Here is a 10,476-nt window from a genome sequence, read left to right as displayed (position 1 = left end):
AACCATGGTTGAAGATCTTGATATGTCGTTTTCGCCGCGTTTTAAAAAAGTTTGTTTGCTTATTTGTTGGGAGAATTGCTGCTGTTTTTCACTGCCAACCAGTCACAGACGATTTATCGGACTATGAGGGCCAGTCGTGCACACCGCCCTGGTTATGCGTTGAAGATCCGCCCCCGGGTAGTAATCAATTGTCGAGCAACACCCAGCACTTAATAACATAGATACACGGAGGTTTCCGTCCTCTTTATGATCATAAATTCACATCCAAACAAGGTGTTTGAAATCACAGGCAGCACATAAACTTCGATGTAAAGCAGGGAGATGATTGGAGCGATTTCCATACCGGGTGGCGGAGGAAATTGACTTACTTTAGGATATATTTTTAAACGCTCACTGACAGGAAGCTGAACGTAGACACTTCGACCCGCATATTAATGACATAGGTTATCAGCTGTGAAAAAGTGTTTATAGGGGTGATTTATCTCTCCCATACACTTAAGACCCATCTATGGGCAATGCTAGTCTGATCGGAGTACATACAAATGTCACATTCCATCGAGCCATCTACGACCCTGAAGTGATTTACACTTCTGACCTCGCAATGTCAATGGCGACATAATCAATGTTTAACGCAAGTCGCCTCAAGAGGTATCGTGCCCCTGGTTTGGCGGCAAAAGAGAAAATTGTTGAGCCGTAGGGAATTGCTTTAAAAGAGCATGAAAAAGACCTGCCTTTTATCGGTCGAGACCTGATTTACTTGACACCCGAATTGCTGCCACAAACGAGGGATCGAATGCGTATGCTGTTGCACCTCCCGGTACGAAGAACAAGATCGAGCTTTTAACAGTGGTCGACGATGAATTTCATCAAAGCGTGAAGGTGCAGAAATTTAGAGAGCGCAGAAAAATGTGACCATGAAAATTTTGATTTTTTCTACAAAAGCCACATCGCGCTCCAAGAGCTCAACGTTTCGGGCTTCTGAGAAGAAAAGTAATCCAGTTGTTAGTACCGTCGCGCCTTGATGATTGCACGGACGCGGGAAAGACCGTCCCCAGCTCTACAAGATGACACTGGTAAGCTCCGCCATCGCGTGAAAGACGCTTTCATGAAAGACATCAGATGTTAGCTACCTCAACAGAATTTATTAAAGTCGTACGTATGGCTATGGGAAAGGGCAGTTGCGCTCTGATTCAGAAGCAACAGGACTGGCGGGATAAGTACGTGGCTTCAAAGCCGCAACACGGGTTACGGGTTTAAATTGAGTCATCCCGTTTCAGTACTCTTCGTAAACGTTGGTTGTGGGCGTATACCATACACCTTACATCTTCGAGTATAGTTGTCGTCTTGCTTACATGGTGTGCAGACTTTACGTGAAAAAAGCGTCGGTCGAATACCCAATGAAGCGGAAAGTCCAAGGCTGAATCGTAACTCAGGAAAGTGTCACCACTATGCGTCAGAATGTCTTCAAATCTTAAACAGTAAGTGGATTTTGATCGTAGCGCTCGACGTAAAGCGCAATATTCGTCATACTGTGCCTGATTTTTGCTTAGTTGATTTAAGATCCGAGAAATGGATAACGCTCCGATGTCTCTAGTATGAAAAACTACGATAGATAGTAAGCATGTGAAGATCCCAGGCCAGTTAAACGGACGAAGCAGTTGTTGGCGGCCTTGGCGAAGAGAGTCGAGGTCGGAGGCGGTGGCGAGTCGGAGGCGGGGTCGAAGGGGCAGCCGAGGCGCTGCAGTCGAGGTGTTGCTGGAAGGTTGAGTTGGGCAGAAGAGGCAAATTGAGCTGTGATTGATTGAGTTAGTTTTGTTGGCGCCAGCTAGTACTTGTCTAGTACCCAGGATCCAGGTCCTATTCTAAAAACTTATCTTAACTCAAATTCTGCTGTTATCTTTCTCTGCCAATGAAATCCTGCGGAGCCTCGGCGTGCTTGAGCCAGAATTTTTCCATGGCGTCCCATAATCACCATGTCCGGATGGTAACTGAAATGTTGCCAATCCTGAGGATTTACATCCAATGAAAAGACGTGTAAGAGCTGTTGAAGTGGCAACGGCAACAAAATATAGCCAATAGACTCGTAGACATATGAAAATGTGAAAATTCAAGATCACGCTGAGCCAGAATAATCTGGCCAGCTGATCTTAGAATTTGGCGTAGTGGCTGTATTGACCACTACGTCACAATACACGATGAGACTTCGCATGGGTAGTGAGTTCGATCGTAAGCAAAATGACTCCCATTCAAGTCTGGCTTGATTAAAGCGCTGAACTCCACTAATCCACTTGGCCCAAATGTATCAAAAACTACAATACTAATGATGGGCGGTTTTTACCCTGAACCTTTGGATTTAGTATCTCAAGGTGATGAAGGTAGTAAAAAAAATGAAGTTTTGTGCTGAAGTCTATCGAAAGATCGGATACGACTGGCAGAACAGGCCGGTCATTTTTAAATCTCGAATACACATTGACGCACTTGGCTCAATTGTGCGTCGAATGCAAGCCACGGTATTCCGATATTTCATGGGTAGCAAAGACCCATGTGCGACTCGCAGCATGCTATTGCGGTGATATACGCTTTATAATAGCTTGATGCTGTGGTTGGATAAAAACGCTTTGCTCGCGCTCTTTTCCGCGCAATGTCTTTAAAAGCCAATATGAAGGTGGTAGATATATTGGTTGAATTTATCACCATACGCACCTTATTTAATGAGTACATATATGGTACGATATTTTGGCGATTAAGTATCACAAAAATCTTGATACGGATGTGGAGGATGGAACTTCAGAAAAGAGAGTTTGTCGGATACGTGGCTGCTAGCGCACGCTATAAAGCACACTGTTTTATTGCTGATAGTAAATCAGATATGTTTTGTACGAGCTTAAGACCGCATATAGTATCGAAAAGCAAAGCAAGTATTTAGTTACCTTATCGTCTGCATGTTTATTTACGCGAGTTTCTGGTGCACCACACAAAGCTCACCGCAATTGGACAATCGTTCATCTGGGTAGCTTAAATGTGGAGGCGTCTTTTGCGCAGTGTAAGTTCAAATTGATTATCGCCGCAAAAGATGAGTAAAACCAATCTTAGAAAAGCCTTTTGCAAACGCATCATGGAAATTTGACGTTTACTACGTATTCATTTAACACTGATCAAGAATAACCGAGTGATGCTCAGCATAAGAAGTCACATCCGGCGTTTCTTCGGTCGTGTTATGTACCGCGCGAAGAAAGATGAATAGCCAGAGTATTTTATTTTAAATTGATTTTCTGGCATTAGAATCCACGAGACATTCTCAACCACATCAACGCCCTGTGCTTTGAGAAACTGGACACGCGGGCGCAGAATGCGACTTTCACTTCGCGTGACGAACCTCATACATTGTACTAGTCGCTCTTTTGTATAGCCAACCGACAGCAAAAAGTTGTAAGATCGGCGCAAACTGCTTACTTTGTGCATCACAATGCGAGAGTTTGAAATTAAAGCCTGAACACCTGCCATTGGGCCAAACATGTCATCAAGTGTATCGACAGTTTCCTTGATTCGCGTCGTTTTCAAGCCGAGATACTGAGGTACTCTCGTTGTGATAGCTGGAACTTGCTCCGAAGGAACACCTAGTTTTTCCAAATAATGCACAGCGGCCTGCATCTTTTCGACACTATAAGCCAGCACTTGCGGAGCCATTCTCAGGATACGCGCGATTTGATCATTTTCGCAGCCAAGCCCTTTGAAAAATTCAACTTTCGTGTTCAATTTCTCGAGGCTGAAAGCTACACCCCCTGGAAACACTTTGAAAACATAGACCATCTAAACCACATGAAGTTAATCACATATAAATCAGTAGCCATCAAGCTACTCCGTACTTTGTGCTTTGGCACCCCGTGGTCAGTATACCATCTGACAAGATTTTCATGCTTTTCCAATGCAGATCCTAAAATGCTAGGTTGGCGCACAATAATAGTGTTGATGTTGTCCTGGCTGAGACCTAAGTTACTCAACCAATTGATCTATCAGTTTTACAGAGACAATAATTGTTACTCATTATTTACATGGTGACTTTCATAATAGCCCGTACTTTGCGTTCCATCATTTCTGGCGAGTAGCGTGTGATCTGAACCAATTAATAAGCTCTTGTATTGTTTCGTGAAAGATTGCCGACAATGAGATCTTACCATGACATGATGAGAAATAGCACGTAATGCTTGTGTATGGCTGAGACCTCGTATTGTCAGGTAGCGAGTTGTTCGGTCCACTGCCTCCATGGAAAGTGGCCCAATTTGCGATGGGTATTTGCGTGAAAATCGTGCGTAGTACGCTGATTCCTGCCTGCGTATAGCCACAGCATCCTCTAGGGGCCTCTTCGAAGTGGAGCTTGAGCTTCGTTTGAGTGCTAAGAGCGGTTGATAGAAACGTAGCAGTCGAAGCATTTCTGTCGAGTACAATATTTTATGATTTGCCACCCAAAGTACCGAAAAACCGGATATCTACAGCACGAAATCCAAGTGTGCAATGCCCCAACTCAACGTCACTTTACTGCGCGCCAATAACCTGCCTGTGGCTGACACATTTATTCAGGGAAACGCAAGCGATCCCTTCGTGACTTTTCAGCTAGGTGATGAGTATTTGCGCTCGTCCTGCATTAACGATGCGCTAAATCCTGTATGGCAGCCGGCGGAGACATTCGAGTTTGAGGTGCCGCATACGTCACGAATCTCTGAGAGCCAGCTGCTTATTCAAGTGGTGGACAATGACCGTTTTAAGATTGATGATTTACTGGGGGAGTTGCAACTACCGCTGTCCACATATGTACGACGCCCCAATGAAGGCGTGGTAGAAACCTACGAGCTTTCAGTGCCGGAAACGTTAAAGTCTACATGTAAGAACCCCGACACAAAGTCGACAATCCATTTGGATATTTGCTTTCTGGATGAGACGGATGGACAAAAAACGTTGTGTGTCTGGGAGAATGAAGATTACGTGGATGGTAAGTGGATGCCCGCGCACAATAACGAGCGTCGTCATTGGAGCACCTTCGACCTACAGACTTCTTCAGACAACTTTGATGACGTGGCCCCAGACATTCCAGAAGGTCTTGAAGGATCAGGGTGGGCCTATTCTACTAAGAAGGGAGATGATCATGGATGGATATACGCATCAACCTACACAGGACCCTGGTCGTCAACATCCTTCGCCACATGTTATGCTCGTCGTCGACTATGGCAAAACCATTGCAGGCCAGCCGTGGCTTGTGAGTGAAGGTAGAGAAGAAATGAATAGCATGAGACAATGGCATCCATAAGAGTTAGAAGAACTTCGTGATTTTGATGAAGATGGAGATTCATCGGGTATCCGAGAAGTTTGATGTCATTATGCAAATGTTAGATAAATAATACTGTTAATATTTGATCTTCAGCTTTTGATTTTCGAAATTAAAAAAGCACTTTTATGGTAACACAGTTATCAAAGTAGTATGTTGAAGCTGGCTATGGTATTCGTATGAGCTTTTCCTTCCTTTTTAAAGAACGTTTCTGCTCAGATCTGATCCCATCACGACGCTCGAGAGTCCACTTACCTTACTTCATGCAGCTCTCCCTGTCCATGATGTGGGCATCAGTACGAGCACTATATATGCTTCTATTACTTATGAATCAGACGCGCCACACAATCATTTTTGCTACCTCAAGCGCCAAAGGTGCCAAAAGTGTTGTCTTCTCTCTCTCGGGTCGTTTCAATCCGGTGACTGGCTCTGTCTTATTTCCGTCTTCTGCATTGTCGACGACGCAATTATCAGCTTCTAAGACATCGATGGAGATTCGAGAGGAAGACTTCTCTTTTCAAGGTGTGCAGACGTGTGTGTGTGTGTGGTGTCGTCGCTTTAAAGCTTCACTCACAGGCTTGTATTCATCGTATTGCATGATGTTGTACATGCATTGTGGCTGTAGATGGCGCAAAGGAGCGACCAAGCGTTCAAGTGGTGACAAAAGACGTGAAAACAGCTGATATTTTTTCCGTCATGCAAGGTACGGACGCTTGATTGGCGTGATGTAGTGCAATATAATGATGCACTATACGCTGTTGCACTGTGCATGGGCTTAGTTATTGGAAGCGAAGAGGAGATTGCCACTGAGCATGGAACGTCTTGGTGGAAGGATGCAGTGACAGAGAATTTTAACAGGCTGGACGTCATTGTCCTGGCGCTTATCGCAATCTTTATATTAAGAGTGGTTGTGTTTGTGCTCCAAATAACGTGGAAGCTTATGATACTTCCATTCCAATGGTACAACACGCAGAAAGGGGAGGAAGGGAATGAAATGGATACAAGTCATGAAGCGATAGCGATCCAATTAAGAAGACAATTAAAGGTCGTGCGCTTTTGTCACCTGCAATTTTTACTTGTGATCGAGAAATTAAAGCGCGAAATGAAAGACGAAGCAAGTGATAATACACAGCAAATGGTAGCGGAACTGATTTTACCTCATTACACCAAGGGTACTAAGGCGACACTGACGGACATTTTGGCGACAGTGCAGAGTATTCAGACCAAGGATCGCACTTTCGGAGCGTTAGAGATTGAAAATCTTTTGATTGATATCAATCAAGATGCAACTGATGAAGAGGATGTCGAGTTTGGCCTACCGCAAGCTTGGAAGCAATTATACGAGACTTATGCATCATTTGTACGCATCCAGGCAACAATTCTTCGTCGGCAAAACAGTAAGAAAGGTTGGCAATTGCAGCAGCATCATGAAAAGACCTCTGGATGGCGCAAGCATCGACCGTCAAGTAATGATGACTTAACGGATGAAGTTTTACAAGAGCTACATCAGTTGACAAAAGAGCTGCCACAAGGATTTACTGCCGATATGTTTACGTCGCTGGGCAATGCAATGCATAAAAAAGAGGTAGCATCTGAGCCTGAGATCAGTCCTGCGTCTTCTCAAGTGATTAACGCTGATCGTTCACGTATATCAATTGTAGCGTCTATACCAAAAGCTGCTCAGTACAGCGCTACGGCGCAGAAAGCGGCATAATGAGTGGGTGGATATCAAATTATCATAGTAGAACGTTAATAAGAGACCAATTACTGTATTATAGTATTTTATCGCAAGCTTTTTGGTCAGTTACAGTCTTTGACGACTTGAACATCACCAGTCACTGAGTTATTCACTCGTTTCAGTGTCTATTCTGAAACCAACACAATAATGGGTCTCATGTTGGGAGTTTTGGCCGCGGGATGGTTCTGAGAAACAACTTGATGGAATCAGGTTCTGCCCGACACTTCGACTTGGTGCTCAAAAGACGCATGATGCCGGCACGAGCACAACTTCGATGCCGGTTAGGATACAACGCTGCTAAGATGAGCTGCATACGGTGGTTACTAGTTGTCACTTTCCTCCTGCTCACCGCCAGCGACGCACGACGTGCGGTAGCTGAGCGCTCGCATCGTACGTGATCTTTCATTTGCCACGAAGTCTCGTCAATGATCTCATCGCAATCTTTACTCATGCTCTATTTTTAAATAGCTTATCGTCGAGTGGAAATTCGCGTAGAAGATTTCTCATTTTCGGATGGTCCTGAGGAGAAGCAACAGGTTTCGATTGAAGCTCAAGATATCAAAAGCTCAGAAGTGCAGCCATGGCCAGAAAAAGATATTCACGTTGTGACATGGGAGGCAACAGACGAGATCTTGAACACTGAGATCAAATCGGAGAAGAAGGACAAGTCTAAGCTGCCAGCTGTAGCTGAGGAAGATGAGGTCGTCGACTTGGCAGTGCAGGCAGCTCTTGCTAGAGCTAAGGGTGACGCAGCATTAGAGCGATACGTGTCGTACCGCACAGCAGTGTGGTGGTGGAGAGAGGACAAGACCGAGCTTACGACACAGGAACAAGCCGCCGTGTTGGCTGTGGTCGTGGCCATGTTATTGGTCTTTGGTCTTATTACTGCTTTGCTGTGGAATGTCGGCTGGTACGTGTGGCGTTTTTATTGTGAACGCCGTACATTGAGTAAGCTTTTTAATGAAGATGACCCCGCAAAGCTAGAGCAAGCTATATGCAAATTTCCTGCCGAAATTTTATCCTTAAGAATTAAGCAAATTGCCTGTGTCAGGCTAAGACACGTACAAGTATTGTGTAACGCAAGAGAGTTTAAGCAGCAACTTGAAGCGGTGACATTTAACGAATTAACTATGGAACTTCGAAATATGCCGCTTCATCCGACGACGAAGAAGGACATGACGTTTGCAGAAATCATGACTACTGTGGAGGAAATTGCATGCAGAGGAGAACAGGTTGCAGTTGAGATGATGCAGTTAGTAGTCCCTTCACGTTGGAAGAGATACGTGAACGAAGATTTGTGGCTTCATGCGCAGGATGAATGCTTACAAAGTTTGCATTTGGAAAATGCTCGCGTCCAACAATATTCCGAACAAATATCTGAAGTAATCGTGAGCAAAATGAACTCGAGTAAATCTCTTCCAAAATCAGTTTTCCTTCAATTGCTTGCGTCACTTCGTCCAAATTCTGGAACGCCTCCACAAAATGTGGCTAACGGAAATGCGACGTCAAGCGAGCTGGACGCGTTTGCTAGGTGCTGGAGTGGAAGCATGACAATGAGTGGGAGTGTAAGCAATTTGGGAGGAGGACTCAAAGACAAAGACGAATTTGGTTTTTTGCTGAAGGCATTTGAGGAGAAAGCCGAGCAACAGAAGATTCAGCAGGAACTACATAGTGCCATCGAGAGCTTTCAGTCAGCACACGAACCAGAACACGAGCAGTTGTTATTGCTCGAAAATACTAAGACCTCAAGTAATAATCAACTTATTCAGCGGACCACACAGCTTGGTGCAGCGACAGCTGCAAGTAGTGGCGCAAGTGCAGCGTCCATGCGTCGGTTAGAGCGCTGGGTGGACCAAGCTGAAGTGATGGAGATGACCTACGTGGACGAGGTAGAAAGTGCGCAGTTTCTGCTGGAAGATGCCCGACGTGACAGCTTCTGCGCAGCCATTGTCAGTAATGAAGGCAAAGGACTTGATAGCGTCCAGACGCTGGCAACAAATTTTGTGGCACTAGGAGCCAAACGAGAAGACGCAATATTGAAAGCTGGTGAGATCTTAGCGAATCGCTCGAATATGATGCTTTTAGTCAATAGTCTTCGTGGTATGTTTGATCAGCTTCGCAAGCGTGATATCATGAAGATGAATGAGCGTCGAAATCGTGATCGTATTAAAGCGCAAAACAAACGCGACCGCTTGACTCAAAAGTTTTTTAACAAACAACGATTGATTGCTGAGAAAATTGATCGAACTCGCGAAGCACAGCGACAACGCGAAGAAGAAGCGCGTTTGCAAAGACGAATGGAGGAGCTAAACGAATCGCGTGCACAGCATGCGCGAGATCGGGCAACTTTCGTGTGGAAAATCACGAAAATTGATGTACTTGTCGTGCTTGTCATCATGTCGATCGTTTTCTTCGAAAACGTGCGAGAAGTGGCGTTTGTGAAGCCATTGTGCCAACCGAACGAGGAGCACCATTGGTGGATGGTATCGTGGTGGGCTCCAACGTCCATGCAGATTTTCGGTTGTGAAGTGGCTTATGGCATTAAGATTTTAGGTATCCTCGCTGCGCTCGGTGTTCTTTTTTTCGTGGTGGCACAATTAAATCTCGTGGCTATTATGCTCCCTGTAATTGGTGGTATCGCTTTATACTTTGTGCGTGACGAGTGGATGAATATGCTCTTTCGTCTTCCATTGTTGCTGGTTATTTACGGATTCAACATGGGTGTCTTGTATCTCTTCAATCGCTTTGAAGACCACAGCAAAGACGATCATGTGATTAAGGGCGATAGCAAAAAAGCAATAATTCATGCTACTAAGCAGCGGAGAATGTTGCTATACGTTGTGTTTCCGCTTATCTCACTTTTCCTCACACTGGTGACGGGTATCGGCATCGCTTGTGATGCTCCAGATCAGTGCGTCGTAACAGCATATGCGGCCGTTTTGCCTGTAGTTGCAGGTTTGTGGGAACTTATACGTGGTGCTTATGGATTGTAGAATTCTTGAAAGGTAGAAAGGACAACTTTAAAATACCGTACGATATTGACCAAGAAATTTCAAAATTAAAATGTGCATTGCTACAATATATAATCAAGTATGACGACGGTTTATGTCTCTTCGAGGTATCCCCTTCAATTTGAACACGATAAGAAGCAGTCGCCGACTATTTGATTGACAACATCCACCCATCACCTTGTGGCGTTTAAGTTATCACAAGTTATTACAACAAGCAGTGTGTATAGATCTCACCGTTGAGACAAAATGACAAAGCTCATCACAGGCAAACCTTTGATGGCTGACACCAGTGGTTATTTCTAGTTTGAAGGCTGATTTCAGATCAGCATAAAAGTGCCACAATGACATACATTGTTTATACATGACAGGCAGCACTCACGCAAAAGACACTTCGCAAAGCACCGCTC

The 10,476-nt window shown here is 44.6% G+C and overlaps 5 protein-coding genes across 5 annotated transcripts; 4 read left to right on the top strand and 1 right to left on the bottom strand.

The window, feature by feature from the left end:
• Positions 1–508: 508 nt before the first annotated feature.
• On the top strand, positions 509–1,790 carry PHALS_05334 (uncharacterized protein; the record flags this gene model as incomplete). Its single annotated transcript, XM_024722891.1, has 5 exons — positions 509–577; positions 698–817; positions 1,007–1,073; positions 1,139–1,217; positions 1,637–1,790. The coding sequence occupies 5 exons, from the start codon at positions 509–511 to the stop codon at positions 1,788–1,790; spliced, it is 489 nt and encodes a 162-aa protein (XP_024573923.1).
• Positions 1,791–3,189: 1,399 nt separating this feature from the next.
• On the bottom strand, positions 3,190–4,430 carry PHALS_05333 (Mitochondrial transcription termination factor, mTERF; the record flags this gene model as incomplete). Its single annotated transcript, XM_024722890.1, has 4 exons — positions 3,190–3,810; positions 3,867–4,010; positions 4,079–4,114; positions 4,176–4,430. The coding sequence occupies 4 exons, from the start codon at positions 4,428–4,430 to the stop codon at positions 3,190–3,192; spliced, it is 1,056 nt and encodes a 351-aa protein (XP_024573922.1).
• An 82-nt stretch (positions 4,431–4,512) lies between these two features.
• Positions 4,513–5,259, top strand: PHALS_05332 (Predicted Ca2-dependent phospholipid-binding protein; the record flags this gene model as incomplete). The annotated part of the gene is made up of 1 exon (XM_024722889.1): positions 4,513–5,259. The coding sequence occupies one exon, from the start codon at positions 4,513–4,515 to the stop codon at positions 5,257–5,259; it is 747 nt and encodes a 248-aa protein (XP_024573921.1).
• Positions 5,260–5,604: 345 nt separating this feature from the next.
• Positions 5,605–7,034, top strand: PHALS_05331 (uncharacterized protein; the record flags this gene model as incomplete). The annotated part of the gene is made up of 3 exons (XM_024722888.1): positions 5,605–5,842; positions 5,946–6,023; positions 6,100–7,034. The coding sequence occupies 3 exons, from the start codon at positions 5,605–5,607 to the stop codon at positions 7,032–7,034; spliced, it is 1,251 nt and encodes a 416-aa protein (XP_024573920.1).
• A 272-nt stretch (positions 7,035–7,306) lies between these two features.
• Positions 7,307–10,051, top strand: PHALS_05330 (uncharacterized protein; the record flags this gene model as incomplete). Its single annotated transcript, XM_024722887.1, has 2 exons — positions 7,307–7,448; positions 7,527–10,051. The coding sequence occupies 2 exons, from the start codon at positions 7,307–7,309 to the stop codon at positions 10,049–10,051; spliced, it is 2,667 nt and encodes an 888-aa protein (XP_024573919.1).
• Between the last annotated feature and the right edge of the window lie 425 nt (positions 10,052–10,476).

Source organism: Plasmopara halstedii (assembly GCF_900000015.1).
Source record: "Plasmopara halstedii genome assembly, contig: Scaffold_289, whole genome shotgun sequence".
Taxonomy (NCBI): domain Eukaryota; phylum Oomycota; class Peronosporomycetes; order Peronosporales; family Peronosporaceae; genus Plasmopara; species Plasmopara halstedii.
This window is presented reverse-complemented; position numbering and strand designations above follow the sequence as displayed.